The 20,249-nt window shown below is 57.9% G+C and overlaps 2 protein-coding genes across 6 annotated transcripts in view; one reads left to right on the forward strand and one right to left on the reverse strand.

Moving 5' to 3' along the window:
- Positions 1-19,962, reverse strand: part of DOCK6 (dedicator of cytokinesis 6) — a 40,973-nt gene extending 21,011 nt beyond the window's left edge. For 4 of the 5 annotated variants that reach the window (XM_059389045.1, XM_059389044.1, XM_059389042.1 and 1 more), the window contains exons 1-19: positions 19,880-19,959; positions 13,066-13,153; positions 12,330-12,505; positions 12,034-12,102; positions 11,691-11,820; positions 10,643-10,855; positions 9,026-9,111; positions 7,640-7,706; positions 7,389-7,538; positions 6,439-6,519; positions 6,165-6,318; positions 5,873-6,000; positions 5,681-5,774; positions 5,005-5,167; positions 1,859-1,976; positions 1,697-1,767; positions 1,347-1,485; positions 1,151-1,252; positions 406-492 (exon numbers count right to left, since the gene is read on the reverse strand). In XM_059389045.1, coding sequence (XP_059245028.1) covers positions 406-492; positions 1,151-1,252; positions 1,347-1,485; positions 1,697-1,767; positions 1,859-1,976; positions 5,005-5,167; positions 5,681-5,774; positions 5,873-6,000; positions 6,165-6,318; positions 6,439-6,519; positions 7,389-7,538; positions 7,640-7,706; positions 9,026-9,111; positions 10,643-10,855; positions 11,691-11,820; positions 12,034-12,102; positions 12,330-12,505; positions 13,066-13,153; positions 19,880-19,923 — 2,160 coding nt within the window. In that variant the 5' untranslated portion in view covers positions 19,924-19,959. Of the gene's footprint in view, positions 1-405; positions 493-1,150; positions 1,253-1,346; positions 1,486-1,696; positions 1,768-1,858; positions 1,977-5,004; positions 5,168-5,680; positions 5,775-5,872; positions 6,001-6,164; positions 6,319-6,438; positions 6,520-7,388; positions 7,539-7,639; positions 7,707-9,025; positions 9,112-10,642; positions 10,856-11,690; positions 11,821-12,033; positions 12,103-12,329; positions 12,506-13,065; positions 13,154-19,879 lie in introns of all 5 variants that reach the window. The other variant, XM_059389041.1, reaches the window with a different exon arrangement.
- On the forward strand, positions 3,216-4,995 carry ANGPTL8 (angiopoietin like 8). Its single transcript, XM_059389051.1, has 4 exons — positions 3,216-3,565; positions 3,747-3,908; positions 4,420-4,529; positions 4,634-4,995. Exons 1-4 carry the CDS (start codon positions 3,269-3,271, stop codon positions 4,659-4,661), a joined length of 597 nt encoding a protein of 198 aa, XP_059245034.1. The 5' UTR covers positions 3,216-3,268; the 3' UTR covers positions 4,662-4,995.
- Positions 19,963-20,249: the final 287 nt, after the last annotated feature.

Genomic DNA, 20,249 nt, shown 5'->3' on the forward strand with positions numbered 1-20,249 from the left:
GGGGGGGGGGGGGAGGGGCCAGGGTTCCATGGCTGGGAAGACCCTGGAGGGTTGGGGGTGGTGCTCAGTGGGCAGAAAACCAAGGCCGCGGATCAAAGAACTGACCACGAATGAGGAAAGGATGAGCCAGAAGCTGAAGGGAGGAGAGAGGGATGGGAGAGTGACCACAGAAGCAGCAAGGGGCACGTGCGGAGAGGAGAGGAGAGACCACGTAGAAGGCCAAAGCCCCAGCCAGGAGGGCCACTCGCACGGCCGCCCCCGCCTGAGTCAGCAGCTTCCCTGGGTGGCAGGGCCTCGCTGATCAAAGTCACGTCCATGGCCCGAGGCCAGGCCTCCCAGTCAGCGGGAACTGTTGCTCAACCCCAGGGCCAGACTGCTGGGTTCCCCCCACCCCCTACCCCCTACCTGTGGGTGCACAGAGGACACGGCAGTGAGCTCCACGCTGAACACGCCCTTGTGGCCGTCCACCCAGCGCATGCCTGGCAGCGCCACCTGCAGGAGGGACACGCCAGGGGGCACTGGCCCACCTGCCCTGCACTGATTGCACCATTGCAACTAGGGTGCAACAGAGTCTTGGGGTGGGGGGGGTTGCAGAGCCAGGCGCCTACCCCAGGGGGATGCAGACGGGAGGGAGTACTATGGGGGTCCCCTGGGCAGGTTGGAAGCCTGGGGTACAAACGGAGAAGCAGACAAGGGAAGCCTGGGGTGTACATTACTAAAGGAAATGAATCGGGCAAGAGCATGGTGGGAGAACTTGCGGGGCCCAGGCATTCACGGCAGCTCAAGAGTAAGTAGGAGGGTGACAGTATTAATGGGGGTGAAGGGCCCTGGAAGAATTACTGGGGGGATCGTGGTCAGGGAGGCAGGCAGGGCTGCAAACGGAGGACTGCAGCAGAAAGGCAGTGGTAATGAGACCAGGCTAGTGGGGGACAGGGAGGGACACGTGGGGATGGTAGGACACATAAAGGCAGTAATGGGGGGGATGGAGCAGCCAGAGGCCCTAACAGAGGGCAACAAGGCTCCCAAGGGTATTGATGGGAACGGAGGGCACGGCACAGATGGGGGACGATGAGGCAGGAGCCTGGGAGTGTTGTGGGGGGGGTGGCGGGGGCAGGCACTGGGAGGGGAGGCAGGAGGCCAGGGCACATACGTCTGGTGTGAGCACGGAGTAGCTGGGCGGGGGCTGGTCCACGGACACAGGGAGGCAGAAGGGGCCAGTCCTCAGGCGGCCGTGCTGCAGCAGTGGGATCCACTGGGGAGAGCCTAGGGGTTAGGTCTGGGGCCAGACGGGGGTGGGGGGCTGACAGCAGGACTGGGGCGGGGGTGAGGGCTGGTGGGAGTCTCACAGTGAAGCCCACGGGAGTCTCTAGAGCTGTGCCCGGCCTGGGCTGGCAGCTGACATGGTAGAAGGTGAACAGCAGGTGGTGGTTCTCGGTCACACAGGCTGGAAGACGCAGCTTGAACTCCTCGTAGAACTCTGGGGACCTAGGAGGGGACTCTGCTGGCGCCCCCAGGCCTCCCCAACGTCTCTTGCAAGTCAGACCCCAGCACTGCCTTGCCCTATGGTCTGCTCTCTGCCTCAGAGTCCCCCCGGCTGTCCTGGGGGGCAGCCTCCTCCCCTCCTGCTGCCCCACCGTGTCCCTACCGTGTCCCCACCGTGTCCCCACCACCGGCCCCGTCCCGCCACCCTGCATACTTGTTGTGGTAGACCACCGGGGTGAAGGCCTCGCGGGCGAACTCACTACAGCTGGACTTGCCAAAGATGACCTGGGAGAGGGTGTGCATGAGGGGGCCCCCCTGGGACACACCCCCCGAGGACTGCCCCTCACCCCCCTCCCCACCCCTCGCAGTCACTGACCGGCAGGGCCTGGCTGGGGTCCTCGCCCGCCATGTACTGCACGCGCACAGTGAGGTTGCGCACGGAGCCCTGACGGCTGCTGAAGTTCAAGCAATGTGGGTACACGTACAGCAGGTTCCTATGGGGGCGGAGGGCGGGGGGCATCAGAGGAACCGGTGGGGCTGGGAGACCGGGGGTTGGAGGGGGGGCGGTGATGGCCACGCAGTTGAGGCACTAAGGGTGGCGGATGCAGCTATTAGGGGCACCAGGTGGCCAATTATGGACATCTGTGACTGGCAGAGATGGGGGACAGGTGGGCGCCCTGGGAGCACAGATGGGGGGAACAGTATAGCAGAGGGTGGGGACACAAAGGGGCTTTGGGGTCACTAATGAGGCACAGGGAGGTGCTGAGCAGGGACAGATGGGTGCTCAGGGTCAGGGTTCCAAAAAGGTGGCCCAGGTGGCCAGTAGTCAAGCCTGAGCCCCACAGGGGCTGACCCGCCCCTCTCTTGGCTCAGGGGCCTGATTACCCTTCCCCCAGGAGACGCCACTAGAGTTATGAGGCCTGTGTCTCAGGTGGAGAAACTGAGGCCAGCATCAGAAGTGGGCCTGGGCTAAAGTCAGAGTTCTGCCTGTCTCTCCCAGCAAGCCCAACACTCCTGGGCCTCAGCTTCCCTATCTATATAATGGGGCCATCGAGGCTCCTGGCTCAGCCTTTGCAGCAATGCCAGTCACGAGAAACAAGGGGAGTGACAAGGATTGCCCTGAACGTTAACACGGAACCTACTGTAGGCCCAGCTCTGTTTTAAGCGCTCAGCACGAAACAACTCATCTACCTCTCCAAGCAGCCGAAGAGAGGGGGTGAACGTTCCTCTCATTTTATGGGGGGGTGGGGAATAGAGGCACTTGCCCACATTAATCCAAGGAGCAGAAATGACAGCTAGCACTGATCCGTGCCACACATGGGTCCTGGCCCCACTCCCCAGCTTTCAACCAGGCCAGCACAGACCCCAGCACTGCAGGCTTGTGGGAAGGAAACCAGCTACTGCCAGGGCGCTGAAAGCCGGCCAGGCAAACCACCAGCACTAAGACACTCACGACCCTCGCTGCTGTGTTCACTGTTACCGTGGTCGTCCCTTCTACGGGTGGGGAAACTGAGGCTCTGAGCTTCAGATTCCACCCAGCAGGGCCTGGGCCTGTCCTCAACCTGTGCCCCCCACCAGTCCACAGCTGGCCCCAAACCCTAGCCGGCGTGATCTCAGTGTGGCCTCACTGGACACTTGCCTGATGCAACTGTCGCGCCACCGCCAGGCCCTTGCACAACCCAGGGCGCCCAGCTGGTCGGTTAACGATTGACCGGGGGTTAACAGGGCGCTGGGGCATAAAAGGTGGCAGCAGTGGCGCTGTGGCCGTACCCTCAGAGCCTCAGCCATGCCCACTCTCACCCTGTGCCTACTATGCGTCCTGGCCACGGCTGCCCAGCCTGCCCCTGCAGCTCCCGTTAGGGGCCTGGAGCTGGCTGAACACGAGGAGCTGACCCTCCTCTTCCACGGGGCCCTGCAGCTGGGTCAGGCCCTCAACGGTGTGTACAGGGCCACGGAGGCACGGCTGACAAAGGCTGGGCACAGCCTGGGCCTCTATGGCCGTGCGCTGGGCCTTCTGGGGCAGGAGGTCAGCCGGGGCCGGGATGCAGCCCAGGAGCTACGCACAAGCCTGCTGGAGATGCAGGTGGGCACTGCAGCTGGGGCACTGTGGGGTGGGTAGGAGTTTGCAATAGAGTTGTCTAGGGTAACCAACTGTCTGGGTTTGCTCAGGAATTTGGGGGCAGGTGTCCCTGGAATATAGGACTTTATATAGGCCAACAAAGACAAGCTGGTCATCCTATTAACATCCGCTATTTCTCGAACAGATGGAGGAGGATACCCTAAAGCAGCAAGCAGAGGCCACGGCCCGGACACTAGGGGAGGTGGCCCAGGGACAGCAGGTGCTACGGGAGAGCATGCAGCGGCTGGAAGTCCGGCTGAGAGGCGCTTGGCTGGGCCATGCCCAGCAGGAATTTGAGGCTTTAAAGGTAAGAAGTTCCCAACCCGGGTGGAGTGGAGACCGATTTCCCACAAAGAACTCACTTCTCAGCCTTGAGTCCCAGGGCATCTCCAGATCAGCCTCGCAGGGCCATGGCCTCTGACCTAGGTGACCCTGGACAAAACCCTTATCCTTTCCCGTGCCTCAGTTTCCCCAATTGCAAATAAGGACAACAATCTCAGAGGAGGGACAGGGATTCAACATAGATAAAATACTCTGCATGGGGCAGGGGATATGGAAGTTCATAAATTAATACTAAAAGAATAACTGGTAGTATTTCTTGAGTGCCCAGGAACTACCCCAGCCATGCCTCTTAATAATCCGTATCATGCTTACAGCCTCCCATGGCACAAGTCCTATGTCATCCCCATTTAACAGATGGGGAAGTTGAGGCCACGGAGCGGCAGTGACGTATTAGGGCACACAGATGCAGCCCTGGGCAGGGCCAGGGGACAGGAGGTGATTCAGCCCCAGCTGAGGTTTCTGTCCCGACCCCACAGGCCCATGCAGACAAGCAGAGCCACATCATATGGGCGCTCACAGGCCACGTGCAGCAACAGAGGCGGGAGATGGTAGACCAGCAGCATCGACTACGACAGATCCAGGAGAGGTGAGGCTGGAGGGGGTCGGATGGGCGGGGCTGCTGGGGAGGAGGTGTGCAGGGCACCCAGATGGGGGTCCCTTTGCCTTGGCTGAGCCTTGTCTCCCTTCCAGACTCCATACAGCGGCACTCCCGGCTTGAATCTGCCTGGGGTGTGGAACTGAGGACCAGTCTACACTGAGGGACGCTGCCATGGCCATGGCCCCCACACAAGGAGGAGTTGCCTGCCTTGTGGGGTCGCCGGGGCGCTGGGCCCTGCTTCTGGCCATGGAGAAGAGACAGAAGCAGGCGGGGACACAGGCAGAGGACATGGCGCTGTTGAGGAGACGGGGGGCAGGACATGGGACCCTTCCCATGTATACATCCCTCCATTAAAGCGGAGTAGATACGGCTGTCTGAGTGTCTGGGAGAAACAGTACCTTGCTCTGTGAGATGCCATGACTAGCCCCCATTCAAATGCCCAGCTGGGCCTCAGGGGCTGTACCTGTAGCTTGTGTGGGGGGCATAGACCTCACGGGCAGGGAACTCCAGGATCTCTTTGGTGGGCCGGCCTCTGGGGTCTGGGTAGGGCTTGACATGAAGCAGCTCCGGGGAGAGGCAGAAGTGTGGATTCTCAGGGGCCGGGGAAATGTCGATCTTGAGCTGGGCTGGAGAGAGAGGGGAGTGTTTGCAAGGGCCTGGGAGCTTCCAACCCCGGCCCCACCTTCTGGGCTTTAGGTTGGGGGCTCTGACGTCTCCATCATGCCCTCTAGTGGCTGTCCTTCAGGAGCTAAGGCCAGATGTCACCCTTGCTTGCTGTATCTTGCCTCCACATTTGATCGGCTCCACATTTGTGTGGCTCGGTCGTTAGGGGTCTGCCTTCAGCTCAGGTCACGATCCCAGGGTCCTGAGACCAAGCAGTGCATGGGCTCCCTGCTCTGTGGGAAGCCTGCTTCTCCCTCTCCCACTCCCCCTGCTTGTGTTCCCTCTCTTGCTGTCTATCTGTCAAATAAATAAATAAAATTTTAAAAAAGATAAAAGATCCAGCCCCTAATTTCAGGGGATTTATGCATCACGGTCACCAGCGGGTCCCCGGGGGCTGGCCCAGCAGGTCCTCAGGGTGGGTTTGCTGAGTCACTGCATGGAAGGGCCAGCTTTCATTTATGGGGCGCGCCACGCACCGGTCACGGGCCGCAGGCGCCGCAGGAGAGAAGACGGGCGCCGCATGTCAGCCAGGAACTTGAAGAGGTCCTCATCACTGAGCCGCTCGGCCTCCTGCACAGGACATACCCACGTAAACTGGGTCCCGGGTACCCACAGTGGGGTAACGTCTGTTGCTGGGAAACCCTCCCCCAGCCCCACGGCCATGACACCTGCTTAAAGAAGTTGGTGACAGTCAGCGTGGCTGGGCGGAATCCGGAGAAGCTGCAGGTGTCATCCCCACTATTTGTCCGATCTTGGGGTCCACGCCGGCGGCGGTCAGTCCAGGCCGGTCGGCGCTCTAGGGGAGGCAGTGATGGTGTTGGAGGGGGCGGAGATGAAAGGGAGGCGGGAAGGGCCAGAGGGCCAGAGAGTCAACCTTATACCAAGTCCAGCCAGCAGAGGGCGCTCCCTTCCCATTAGCCCTCCCCCCCCCACCTTGACTGGTCAGCCCCGCCTCCTCACCTCCCTCGGAGTCGGAGTCGCGGTCCGGCTGCCCCGCACTGCTCACGATGTTGGCCAGGTGGACCGCGGTCCAGGCGAAGGGCATGCGGTAGCGGCCCAGGCGGGTGCAGAACTGCTCGGCCGCCAGGCGCAGCTTCTCCAGCTTCTCTTTGTTCTGTGGGGGAGAACCCACCCCCAGCACACCCCACAAGCTCAGTGCCCCAGACCTACAGATCACAGGATATGCCCTGCCCAGTGACCCCTTTACCACCTCGCTCAGCCTCCACATGCTTACCTTGGCCGTGTCCACCTCCTTCATCACCATGTAGGGCTCGCAGCACTCGCTGATGTCCCCCTGCTGCAATACTTTCTCCAGCTGAGGGGCAGGCAGGGCCAGTGAGGCACTGCTGGGACCCCAATCCCACCCCATTTCCAACTGTCTGGCCCCCTCGTCGGTCCTCAGACACTCCATCCAGCTAGGGCTCTTGCTCCAACACCTCCCATGGCTCCCACTGTCCTCGGGATTGAGCGCTAGCCACTGGATTGCCCGGCCAGCTGCCCCCTCCCCCGCCCTTTGAGCCCACTCCAAACCCAAGTCTCCATATTTTCTCTACATTTATATTTTTGTTAGTATACAAAGAGGCCATTCCAAGCATGGCCGGAGGCCAATCCTGACCACTTGTGGGCTGTGGGAGCCTAAAGAGGTCCCTAACCCATTCTGTACCTCAGTTTTCCCCATCTGTAAAATGGAGGCCATGGCAACCCCCACCTCCTGAGGCTGCTGTGAGGTTAAAGGTGGGAATCTCTGTGTAGTCTGACTGACTGTGAGCAGTGCCTGCCTGTAGGTCAATGTCATTAATGTAACCGAACTGAGTATCTGGGGAAAGGAAATTTGAGCTCAGTCCTAGAACTAGAAAATCTCACACAAATGTGCCAACTAGGTCTTTCTTCCCCTAATAAACTGAAAAACTCTCAACTTAAAGAACATGCTAAATGTCCATTTGCACATGCCAGGCCTCCCACTTGTGGGTCTCAGCTTAACTACTGCCTCTCCACGGAAGCCCTCCGTGATTTCTCATCACCTAGGTTGGGTCAGGAGCCTCCTCTGGGCTTGCCCCACTGCCTGTGCTTCGTGACAAGACTTTATCACCCTTCTTGGTGACCTGCCCATCCTCTTCCATGAAAGCAGGGACCATACTTCTGGTGTTTACCATTATCACCCCCTGACCCAGCCCCAGCGGGCACCTTGATGACCAGGAAGATATCAGGTGAAGGGTAGGTCACGGAGAAGATGGCAGAGCGGGCCAGGGTGGAGATGGCAGGGTGGGTGCCATGGGCCCGCAGCAGCCCCTTCATGGAGTCCGAGTTCAGGTCAAAGTAGAAGTTTTCTGAGATCTGGGGACACGAAAGGCAGCTGGGCCACCACCTCCAGGAAGCCCACTGCCCTGCAACAAGGAGGAAGGTTGGGGTAGGAAAGGGAAGAAAGAGGATCCTACCTTCTTTTTCTCCCGCACATCATACAGGGCCAAGATGCCAAAGATGGGCTCAATTTCGATCTCAAACCTACAGCGAATGGGGACTTCCTGGCAGAGGCCATCCCTAACACTCCCACCACCCACACACCCCACTCCCTCTTGAGACCCAGCCCAGACATGGTACATTGTGATGGTGGTAGGGACTAATTTCCATTGGGCCACACAAAATTCCTACTGAAGGGCTTGCAGGAAAGGCCTGACTCATTTTGTAAAAGGGGAAACTGAGGCACGGAGCGCCTCCCCCCACCCTCAGCCATATAACTCCCACCGAGCCCTTCCCCTGAAACTATGCCCCTTGTTCAGCTGATATAGGAGAAGCTTTTGGTACAACAATGCCCCCAATCTTGAAGTTCTCAACTCCTGGGCTTTCCTGGCCCCCTTTCTGGGGTGTCCTCTGCCTCCCTGGGCTGAGTCCCATCTGACAGTCCCCGTAACCCCCTCCCCATCCCACTCTGCCCTGCTAGCCCCCACTCATCCTGCGAGTCCTAAGGAAAGCATCTTAAAACTCATAACTTGAGGCTCCCCAGTGTGCCCAGAACAAAATCCTACATGGTCCAGCCCTGCCTACCCCTTGGCCTCATTTTTCCCTCTTCAGACACATCTCAGGCTTTGGGTATGTCACGTCCCCCCACCTAGAGAGCCCTGTGTGGTCATCCCACGGTTACATGTCCTGTACACAGTAGGTGCTCAATGAGTGTTTGTTGAATGACTGGATACTTGCAGAGCTGGTTCCCAACCCTAGTGCTTGGGGCAGGCAGCCCACCCGGGCCTCAGGCCAGAGCAGGGCCTCCCTTTCCTGCCCCCATCCAGGCAGGAACTCAGGGTGGGGAGGGGCGGGGCTGGGCTTAGGTCCAAGGCCACATCCTGTTCAGCTCCATTCCCACGCACTTCTGGCTGCTCCCAGGGACTGATGTGGAGGGGGACTCGGACAGCTGGAAGCCAGGTCCAGGGTCACAAGCGCCCCCTCCAGCCTGGGTCCCAGCAGAGCGAGGGCCAGACTCTGGCCTCACAAGTCATGTGATCTCGGGCACAACGACTGCCGCTCTGTGCCTCAGTTTCCCCCCACCCGCGCCTGTTTCACAATACCGTGAAGATGAGGGGTAATGCATGTGAAGGGCTGAGAACAGAGCCTGGCACACAGTTGGTGCTTAAGGCCTGGTGGCTTTGAAGAACGAGAAAAGGAAGTCTTATTTCCCACCTAAAAGTGCCCGGATGGCCTCATCGGTCTCAGGCCCGCACACCGTCATGGCCCGGCTTGGGCGGTGAGCGCCCAGTGCACGTAAGCACCGGGACATACGTGGGGCCTCGCACGTCTGAAGGGAGGGGTGGGGCAGCACGCACACTCACTTCAGCGACAGACACTTGACCAGGATCCTCTGTCCAAAGTGTTCACGGGGTGGCTCCGGGCGGCTGCAGCGTTCCACGGCCTCGTCCTGCCAAGAGCCAGGGAGGGCAGCTGGGACACATCCTTCGCGAAGGGCTTGGAATGCGTGGTGTGAGACCAGCTCTATCCCCAGCCTGACTTAGGTTTCTTGCAGCTCCTTGTCTCTGTGCTTTGGTGCACACTAGTCCCCCTGCCTGGAAGCCCCTCCTTCTCCCTTTGCCCTGTTCAGGTCACAGCTTAGCTGGCACTTCCTCCAGGAAGCCCTCCCTGACTTCCTGAGGCCTGAGCAGGCTCCTCATCCAGGTGCTCTCCATACCCTATTGCAAAGGGCCACATGGCTGGGACCCAGAGGGCCACGTGAAGGCCAATATTCGGCAACTCACTGTGGCACCACTCGGCCTGGGTTGTGATTTCTTGGTAGGAGGGCCTCTCCCCCACTACACTGTGAGCTCTGAAGGCGAGGACCAAGTCTATCCTGTTCATGGCTGTACCTCCAAGTCTTGCCATGCATGTTGGTCAAATAAATACAGAGGTACACAGTAGGTACCTACTAAGAGGTGGTTAGATAAACGTAGCTACCTACAGAAAACATTTGATTAAGGATGACAGGACATACAGAGGGATATACTCTAGGCCCCCAGTAAGTATGGATTGAATAAACATAGGGGTATACAGCAAGCACTCAATAAATGGCTGAATGAAAACAGAGGTGTATATACTAGGCCTCTAATAAGAGTTGGCTGGGTAGGGGTGCCTGGCTGGCTCAGTTGGCAGAGCCCACGATTCTTGATCTCAGAGTTGTGTGTTCAAGCTCCGTGTTGGGCACAGACATTACGTTAAAAAAAAACTTGGTTGGGTAAACGTAAGTACTCAAGATATTTGAGTTGCTTCAATGCTGTTTGATTAAATAAAGGATTATACAGTAGGCACATAATGAACGTTGGTTGACCAGAGTAGTATATAATAGGTGCCCCCAAAATGTTAGTGGATGAATACAGAAGTGTATATAAAATAAAATCTACTGGATAAAAGCACAGAGTATACACTAGGTAACCAATAAATGTTACATGGGTCAATATAGGCATATATAGGAGGTTCTCAATAAATATCAGTTGATTAAGTTGTTTGATTAAGGAGACTATACACAAGCATACATTAAGTATCAGTTGAAAGACTACAGGAGTATATGCTAGGTATCCAATTAACGCTACTGGGATAAATCCAAGGGCATATAGCTGGCATCCAATAAAAGGAATCGAATAAAAAACGAGGTATATGGGGGTGCCTGGGTGGCTCAGTTGGTTGAGCCTCCCACTCTCGATTTCTGCTCAGCTCAGGATCTCAGGGCTGTGGGATCGGCTCTGCACTCAGCGGGAGTCTACTTGAGATTCTCTCCCTCTCCCTCCGCCCCTCCCCTCTATGTGCACATGTGCTCTAATAAATAAATATCTTTAACCACCCCCAAACAAAAACAAACGGAAAACCCCAGGGTATACAGTAGGCACCCAGTGAATGTTGTGGGGTGCCATACAGGGTCAGGTGCGTGGGTATGGGCCCCCGGTGGGCTTGTGGGCTCCCACCTCATCAGGTGCCGGGTAGAGGGCCAGCAGGGCGCGGGGCCGGTGCTGCCGCCGAGCAGCCTCGTTCCGCCGGTCCACATCCTCGGGGGCCGTGCGCTCTAGCAGCGAGGGTAGCAGTGAGTCAGCTGCCAAGTTCCTCAGGTCAAAGATGCTGGAGGCACCGCTGCTTCGCGGGGTGTCCTCTGGGGAGCCCGAGGAGTGCCGGGGGTCATCCTGCCGGTGGAGAAGGCATAAACACGGAGCGTCAGCTAAATGCACCTTCAATCCCGCTCTAGTGAGACAGTCCTCGTGCCCAATCCGTAGATGGGAAAGCTGAGGCCCGTGGGATGGGTTCACCATTACAAGGGTCACTTTAAGACTTTGCTGAGACTCTTTCTAGAACCTTCTGCCTGGGAGGGGTGGCCCTCCTTTATTACCATTCAGGGAGGCTACTCCTGGCACCAAGGTAAGGACATGTGTGGGCTGGGCTGGCGAGAACCTTCTGTGGGGCTTTGCTCACTGTCACCAGGGGAGGGAGAGTTCTTCCCAGTGGGACTGTCCCTGGCTCTGGGTATCCCGCCTGACCTCCCCGCCCCAACTCAGCTATATGGTCAGAGGCAGACCACCACGGTCCAGACCCCGACTCAGCTCCGTGACCCTGTGTCCCTGAATCCAGCACAAGGGGCCTTAGGAAGCTCATCTCCGTCCAAAAATAGTTAACAGTGGAAGCGATAACAATAATTCTCAGTAGGATTATTGTGGGCATAAAGTAGAAGCCTGGTGAATACTGGCTCAAGACCCAGTGAGCCTGTGAAGCTCCTCGAATCACCTTGCTGTGCCTCAGTTTATCTGCAAAATGGGTGTGGCCCTGCCTCCCAGGATAAAAGACAAGGACACGCTAAGCCCTTAATAAGTGTGCATAATCATGACCCTGAACTTTTAGCTCACGGGGCTGACACATTTCCTTTCGGGTTCAAGGCCATTGCGGTGGCTTCCCGTCCCATGTGACCGAGAGCTGGGGCCAGAGCCCACACACAGCCCCCCACACACATGCCCCGGGCTCCCTCACCGAGTCCTCTGGGCCGGACCTCTCATCCCCCAAAGTGTCCTGTTCAAAGACCTGGCGAGTGAGGCCCTTCTGCCGCTCTCGCTGGGTCTCCGCGGTGATGGGGCTGTATGCCGCACTCAGATGCTGGTACCTAGGAGGGAGCAGGGCTGGCTGGCGGCAGGGATCAAGGCACACCCACAGGTGCGTGTGATGCCTGCACGGCCACCCACCCTCCCCGTGACCCACCAGGGAAGTCCAGCTGCCCTTGTGGGGAGCACGGGCAGATAAGCAGGAGGAGTGGCCCAATGGGCTCAGACCTGACCTCTCAACCCTCTGCCCAGAGCTGCCCCTGAGCCAGACCCACCTCCTGTAGGTGATGAGCCAATCCTCCGTGTACATCTCCACCGCGGCCCTCACCTGGGCATCCAGCTTTCTGTACAATATAAAATCAGGGTAAACAGAGGCAGGGCAAGAGTGTTCATCTTTCCAGTGCCTGCGGGGGGTGGGGGGGCATGGCATGCCCGTCTGCCTGTTTTGGAGATGTGGAGATGGAAGCTCAGAGAGGGAGGGTAACTTGTCCAAGGTCACACAGCCATGCCAGGAGTTGAACTGGGGGCTGTTGGGAGCTTGATGGAAGGAAGGGCGGGGAGCTGAACCCACCCATCCTCGGGGATCCCAGGCTCCGTGGTCCGGCATTCCCGGGGCTGTAGCAGGAGCTCCAGGTCGTCAGCTGGAAACTCAGCCAGGTCCCGGAGGGGCCCGGGCTCAGCGTCTGGTGGCCGGCTCAGGAGCACATCCTCGAAGTCCAGGGGCTCAATGACTTCAGTCAGTGGGACCTGGGTTGGAGCAAGGTGACTGTGGGCCGTGCCCTGGGGGTTGAGGAGGGGCAGGGGGGTGGGAGCGTGGGCCTGGGCTCGTGCAAGAGGGTGGTGGGAGCCATGGAGTGTTGGAGCTGTGTGTGTGGGGGGGGGGCAGTGATCTCAGACTCTCTACCCCTCCCCGCAGGGCCTGCCCCGCCCCTCTTTCCAGGCAGGAAATCACACCCTGTGCCTGGAGGGGCAGGGTTACGCTGGAAGGAAAGGCTAGCAGGCTAGCGCAGCGGAGAAAGACAATTCCTCAGGCCCCACTCCCTCTCCGCTGCAGCTGGGAGTACCTCCCATCCCCACCCCACCCCAGTCTGGGTGGTCCCAGCAGCAGGAGGTGGGGTGACATCAGGTTGACCACCCACGGGGCTGCCACTGAGCCCCCCCAACCGCTAGGCACTGCAGGGAGGGGACAACCCTCCCCACCCACAGGGAGAGAGGAGTGGGGACACTCCTAGCCAGGCTGGGGTAGAGGGGAACCCCACATCTGCTAGAGAGCAGGGTCCTGGAGGGGGCACCCCCCAAACACGTACCCCCAGGGAGCTGCTACTGCGCCGGCTGGAGTGGGGAGAGCCGCTGCGCTCCCGGGACACCTGCTTCCGCACCTCCGCAGCCACCGTCCTGGGGGGACAGGGGAAGGGGCCACTGAGGACATGACAACCTGGGCAGTGGGGCCCTGGGAACTTCACCTCAGGCCCATAAATTCATCCTCAGAGCGGAAAATCCAGGCCATGGAAGGGAAAAACCCAAGCCACGGACTGGGAGAACCCTGGGTTCAGGATCTGCAGATCTCAGCCTTGGGGTCCCAGGGCTCGTGGCTGATACAGAGACCCCAGGACCCACCCCCCCCAAGCTGCGCCTGGGGCCCATCCAACCCCCACCAAGCACAGATGGAAGGATTTGGTCCCTGCAGGGCACGAGGGTCACGAATCCTTCTTTATCGCAGATGCCCAGCCTAGGTCCAAGTCTGACTGGCCTGCCCCCTGGTCCCTGCCTTGGTTTCCTCATCTGGCGACCTCTGCCCACCCTACCTTCCATCCAGAATGTGTGTCCTGTCCCTTCCTTGCTATGGGGTCTTGGGCAAGTTACTCCTACCTCTGAGCCTCAGTGTACCCAACTATACTTAAGGGACCTCACAAGGCTTGTGGTGGGGAGCTGAGCAGTGGGCTTGGCATTCGGGGGGCACTCCATACCTCATTCTCAGGGAGCCGGAGACCAGGCTGAGCATGTGTTAAGAGGCCAGCATGACTCACAGAGCACACCCAGTAGCCAAAATCTGGGCTGTGGCTTTCCTAGGCCACCTGCATCTGTGCTGGCCTTCCAAGTCAGGGAGGAGGAGGTTGAAGGGGTAAGACCCACAGTGGAGAGGGCCAGCAGAGGAAACTGGGACTTGGTACCCCCAGGCCCTCAATTCCTTCAGCTAAGCTTGGAAGGAGGGGAAGGAGAGAAGAGAGCCGCATAGTTATTTGGAGAAGAGGATCCCAGGCAAAGGGTACAGCAAGTGCAAAGACCCTGTGGCCAGGCTCTGTGCTCGGAGCATGGAGATTCCCGCTTCCCTGGGTCTGTATGACAGCAGGAATAGGGCTATGTGGTCCCCACGGAGGCCCAAGCACCAGCACACACACACACACACACACACACACACGCACACACACACACACACGGAGGACCCAAGCGCGCGCGCGCACACACACACACACACACACACACACCCTGCCGCCAGGAGGTACTCAATACATTTTTCTTAGGAAACAAATCCCTCCCAATTTCCCTCCTGGTCCAACCTGCCTAAATCCATCGTGAGTTAGAAGCCCCAGACCTTTCAGCTGTGTGGCTCTGGGCAGGTAGGCTACCCCTTCTGCGCTTCAATCCCTCTTAAAATTGAGAAGGCAATTGTCTGGGTGTTTGGGTATTATTCCCTTCCATTTTCCACTTTTCTGTGTGCTTGGAAGTTTCATAATGAAAAGTTGTACCCCCCCCCCAAAAAAAAGTGCTATGCTGATCGCAAACCACGGACCGTGGATGAAATTAATGTGTGTGGTGCGCTCAGGAGAAGACAGGTCAGGGTCGGGGAGACTGGGGCTAAGGGGGGGTCACCTGGAAGCCTCTGAAGTCAAACAAAACTTGACCATGACCCTGATCCAACGTGGGGGTCTCCAGCTGAGACCTCAGCCTCATTCTTCTGCCTCTGTATTCTATTTACTTCCTCTCTTGACTGTCCCAGTCTTGCTTCTATTGTTTTGGGGGTCTGGGGCTAGCGAATGGAGGATCTTCCAGGAAATTCAAAGGGCGTCCCAAATAAGCTATTTGTCCTCAAATTCCCAAAGTTGGGGCTGCCTTCTCTGGAAGCCTGAGCACACAGGGTCTTGGGGGATGATTTATAAAAATGCCGGGACAGGGCGCCCATCGGTGCCCTGGTCCCAGCTGTTCTGCAGCTGCGGCCCCAGAGCAGGCAGAGGGGAGAAGGGAGGGCAGGGCCTCCCACTTCATTTTGTCTTTGGCCTTGGAGAGATGGCCCCTGAGTGGGAAAAGGCCAGGTCCTTGCCACTGTGGCCACAGGAGCCACTTTCCTGTGTCACCAGGCTCTGTAGTCGGACCTGCGCAAGCAGGGATGAGTGTCATCCCCTCTCTGGACCTCTGGGCTCAATGCGGCGCCCACACCTTATCGAACTGTTCTGAGTTTAAGGCTTGGCACACAGTAAGTGCTCGATTAAGGCTTGCTGTCACTAAGTTGCCTTAAAAGGATCCTGGGAAACTGGAATTTCTGGCCCTGCTTTTTCTGCTGGGCCAGAAGGGGCCCAGGAGGGGAGTGAGGCTCAGAGAGGGGCAGGAGGCATCTAGGCTCACAGAGCTGAACGTGGTTAGGTGCCCAGAATCAAACCCCTGAGGGCCAGAAGTGAGTCTGCGCAACCCGCAGCACACGGTACTCCACATGCCCATGATGGGAAGCAGGGCCAAGAACAGGGGTCCTAGAACGTATCTCTGCCGTGTCCACACTTACCATCCCCCACAGTGGTCCCATGCAGCCTCCAGGTTTCAGGAGCGCCCAAACAAAGACAATCCTTGGATCCCTTCTGGGTGGCACCTGCCTCTTTTGCATGCCCATGTGGGGTCATGCAGGCATGTACCCTGAACATAACCTGCCTTCCTGCCATCTTCCCTGGCTCCCTAAGGGCAGCCCCGCCCTCTGGGCTGCTCAGGACCCATGCCTGGGAGCCATCTCCACTTCCTCTCTCTTTCTCATGCCCACATCAGATCTGCTTCAGACACCCCCATGAAGCACATTTTTTAGAGGAGGCAAAATGTGGGTCTAAATATACTGGTTTTTCTCAGGAAGTGATCTCAGGATTGCAATGAGAAACTGCTGAGATCAGGTGGTGGGTTAGAGCTACTAGGGAAACAAATCCCCCTAAGCTGAAAGCTAGCAATCCTATGGGACACGACACAGACACTCAGAGGGGAAAGATGAAGCAGTGGCATCACTGGGAATTCATGTGAGATTGCAGACCTCACCCCAAGGCTGGGCAGATTAACAGAGGTCTACTCCCTCCAGGGGAGGAGGACAATAAAACCAGAAATGAGAATGACATAAGGCTCTAACTCTGTGTGTTCCCACTTGGGTAAATAAGTGAGGGAAGAAGATGAGTCCATATAAAACCATGGAGATTTCTCTTTATAGCACACCCAAGCCCTCCTGGACTGGCTGCACATTTTAAAGACAAATGATCTCCCTGTCAGCAAGAGGAACACTCATCTGCTGCTGGGGGAAGCCCTTTAGACAATCGTTTGGAATGACAGAGCGAAGTTGAAGATAAACCAGTCCAGCAATCCCACTCAGAGGCGTAGACACTCGGGATAAAACACGTGGCTGGGAATGTCCCTGGCAGCCTGGTCATGACAACCCCAAAGGAAAAGATGTACGTGTTCCTTGATCAAAGAGGGAGACAATGTGCATGGGAGGAATAGTATGCAGCAATGGAAAAGGATGCGCCCGGCTGCAGGTAATGGCTTGGGTGAGAGACTCGGGCCACACCAGCCTCGATACCCAACGTGATTCCACTGATGAGACGTTCTAAACAGGCAAGAGTAGCCCATGGTGCAGAGGGACCCAGCTTGGCAGGGGACATCATAACTCAAGTGAGGAAGGGAGGGGAGCCACCATCAGTGTGCAGTTGGCTAAGGGACAGAACTAGGTGCAGATCAGGAGAGGCAGCTAGGTTAGGTGGCCCAGGAGATCAATACTGCCTTTGTCTTGACCTGAGGGATTGTTCCCCTGACATTTGTTGTTTTATTGTTGTTGTTTTGTTTTTTAATTTTTAAAAAAGATTTTACTTATTTGAGGGAGAGAATGAGAGAGAGAGAGAGAAAGAGAACACGAGCAGGGGGAGGGGCGGAGACAGAAGCAGAGTCCCTGCTGAGTGGGGAGACCGATGCAGGGCTTGATCCCAGGAGCCTGGGATCATGACCTGAGCCAAAGGCATACGCTTAACCAGCTAAGCCCCCCAGATGCCCCTGCTTTTTAATTCTTTTGAAAATAAACTCTACCCCCAGTGTGGGGCTCAAACCCATGACCCCGAGATCAAGAATCCCATGTTCCACTAACCAAGCTAGCCAGACATCCCCCTGAGCATTGGTTCTATAACTACTCTTTTAAACTTTGGACTTTTCTAGATGCATGTCAAATGTCACCATTATTTAAAAGGTAGAAAATAGCGGCGCCTGGGTGGCTCAGTTGGTTGAGCAACTGCCTTTGGCTCAGGTCGAGATCCTGGAGGCCCGGGTTCGGGTCCTGCATGGAGCTCCCTGCTCAGCAGCGATCTGCTTCTCCCTCTGACCCTCTCCCTCTCATGCTAACTCACTCTCATTCTCTCTCCCCCTCTCTCTCAAATACATAAATAAAACCTTAAAAAAAATGAAGGTAGGAAATAATAATACGTGTGTGTGCTCAAGTTTGCAGATATATTTGGGGACAGGGGTGGGAGGGAGCCATTTTCTTGAAATCCCAGAGGCACCTTTGGAATTTGGTTAATACACGTCTCTTTGTCCTCCCACGCCTCCAACAAAGTCACTATTTTCTTGAGTGAAAAATGCCACCAGCCCCGCATCAGATACCCGGGGCAGGGGGGAGGGGACGGTGAGAGAAGATGCCACAATCAGATGCCTGGAAGAACGGGGGATACGTGAGGACAGGAAGAGTGACACGGTTGCTGAGACTGTTCTGAAGTCTATGGCCCCACGCTTCTGGGCTCACTTCCCCACGAGAGATGCTCGACAGCCACCTAACCACTGTGAGTCCCACTTTCCATAGTTATACCTACGTCGACAGGCTCTGGTGACACACAAATGGCATTTCCACTGGGGACCAGCCAGCCATAAACATACTGTGAGCGCTGGCCATTACCGCCACTCCATATTGTATTTTATTTGTGAAAAAATGAACACGTTATATTGCTACAGGAATGTTTGTCCATGCTATTTACATTTATAAGAGTTTGTAGTTTTAAGTTGTCCCCTCCCCAATTTTTTTTTTTTTTTAAGAATCTGTTCACTAGGAAACTGGGGGGCTGTTTAATATCTGGGTCAGTATGGCACTGAGGAATGAATGACTGAATGATTGACCAGATGAATTCAGGCCCAGATCTGAGCATGTAGACACCTGGGTGTCCAAAAGGCTGTTACGGAGGCCCTGGCAGAGGAAGGCTGGAAGACTTGAGCCTTTTGCTTGTGGTTCACTGGGGTCCCAGGAACATTCTCTGCTCTTCTTACCCTGGGCTCTATAGTATCTGTTCCCCAGGGCAGGACCCTAGGACCTCTCTTTTTTACTGGAGTGGAAGCCAGGAACCAAGAACACAGAGACTGAGTGGCAAAGAAACAGGTTCAGAGAAGCCAAAGGTCCAAGACAGAGAGGCAATTTGGGAACATAAAAATAACAGAACATAAAAATTGCCTGACTGCTATGCTCCAGACACATGGTCACATGTGTGACCTCTGTTCAGAACTCCTCATGGCTCCCACCTCACTCAGGATACCAGTTAAGGTCTTCCCCACAACCCACAAGACCCTGAGGGATCTGCTCCCACTGTCCCCTTCCTCACTCTGCTCCAGACAGTCAGATGATTTATTTGTAAATACACTATGTCTGCTTCTGCCTCAGTGCCTTTGCACTTGCCCTTCTCCCATTTTGGGATTGCTCTTCCTCCACATACGGGCATGGATGCCTCCCTCACCTCTTCGGAACTTTGCTCAAATGTCACCTTATCGTCCAGGCCTTCCTGATCTGCCTCCCCATGCCACCCACTTCCTTTCCTTGCCATGTGCGTCCCCATAGCACTGGCACTTATCATTAATACATAATCTACTTGATTGTGCTACTCGTCTGTCTACCCCATTGTATCTGCCACCAAGGGTGGATCTTTCCTTGTGTCTCCATCAGGCCAGCTCTGGACGGACAGGGAGCTCTTTCACTTGGGCGTGGCCAGCACAGGCCCCGGGGTGGAGAGGACCCCCCGTGGGCCAACTCCGACTGGCCATGGAGGCAAAGACAAGGGAGAGGCTCTTCAGCCCTGGTCTGACCTCCCCCTTCCAGGCTGAGTCTCTTACAATCTCCAGTGGCCACGGAAATGGATCCCCCAGCGCCTGGCGCCTGTCCCCTCCCCCGTCTGCCCACCAGCTGGTTGGGTCCCCAGCCCCCACTCCCTCCATTCAATCACCCATCCATCTCCAGCGCGTCCAGCCGGTGCTGGGAGAGCCTGAAGCAGGGCTGGGGGCGGGGGGCCATCCACAGCTGTCCCCTGCTCCCCGGACAGCTGGGCACGGGACCCTGGCAGTGGGGGAAGAGCACGGGAACCTTCCCGAGGGGCCTCCAAGGCCTCCAAGAGCACCATCCCTGTTCCCAAATCCCGGCCCCAGGAGCATCCCAGCCCCGCGCCAGGCAAGAGGATGAGTCGCCAAAGCCCCTCCTGCTCCCTCGCCCTCGGACTCGGGGACCCAGGAAGGACCCGGAGATGGCGAGGAACGCGGAGGGCTCCCGATACCTGCTCTCCCCGCGCCACCGCCTCCAGGAAGGCCCCCGGACACGCCCCCACGCCTCCCCAGCGGCGCCCAGGGCGGACCTCCCTCAGCCGCCATCGCACTCGCAGCCCCGCCGCGGCCCCAGCGGGGACCCCCGCCGCCCTCCCCGCCTCCCGCCGCCCCCGGCCCCCGCCAGAGGAAGCGGGCCGGAGCCGGCCCGGGCGGAAGGGGCTTGAACGGTGAGGGGGACGCCGGGGCCGGGGAGGGCCGGGCCACCCCGGGGCGGGGCCCGGACACGTGCGGGTGTCCCCGGGAGGGGCCCGGCGGCCGAGCTACCTGTTGATCTTGTGCGCGAAGGCGCGGCGCTCGGCGGCCGCCATGGCGCCGCGCGGGTCCCGCCGATGCCGCCGCGCGCACCGTCCCCGCCGTGGTTGCCGCCACCGCCGCCGCCTCCCGGTTCTGGGCTGCCCGGGCTGGGCGGGGCCGGGGCCGGAGGCGGGGCCCTTCCGGGTGTGCGGGGCGGCTCCGTGCTGCCCCTGCCGGCCGGAGGGGCGCGGGGACCCCGGGCCGCCTCCGCGCGCCCCTCGGGTCTGCGGTGGGGAAACTGAGGCTTTGCAGGGGGCAGGGGAAGAGAGACGCCGGGACCGAGGCCGGGGGTGTCAGACTCCGGGGGATGCTCTTTCTGCCCTCTGATTAATCACCACGA

The sequence above is a fragment of the Mustela nigripes genome, chromosome 2 (genome assembly GCF_022355385.1).
Source record: "Mustela nigripes isolate SB6536 chromosome 2, MUSNIG.SB6536, whole genome shotgun sequence".
Taxonomy (NCBI): domain Eukaryota; kingdom Metazoa; phylum Chordata; class Mammalia; order Carnivora; family Mustelidae; genus Mustela; species Mustela nigripes.

Excerpts from the sequence above, each read along its gene's own strand:
- ANGPTL8 (XM_059389051.1), top strand. The coding sequence starts at position 3,269 with ATGCCCACTCTCACCCTGTGCCTACTATGCGTCCTGGCCACGGCTGCC. Across the intron at positions 3,566-3,746 it reads CAAGCCTGCTGGAGATGCAG|ATGGAGGAGGATACCCTAAA; the intron begins GTGGGCACTGCA and ends TTTCTCGAACAG. Across the intron at positions 4,530-4,633 it reads CTACGACAGATCCAGGAGAG|ACTCCATACAGCGGCACTCC; the intron begins GTGAGGCTGGAG and ends TCTCCCTTCCAG.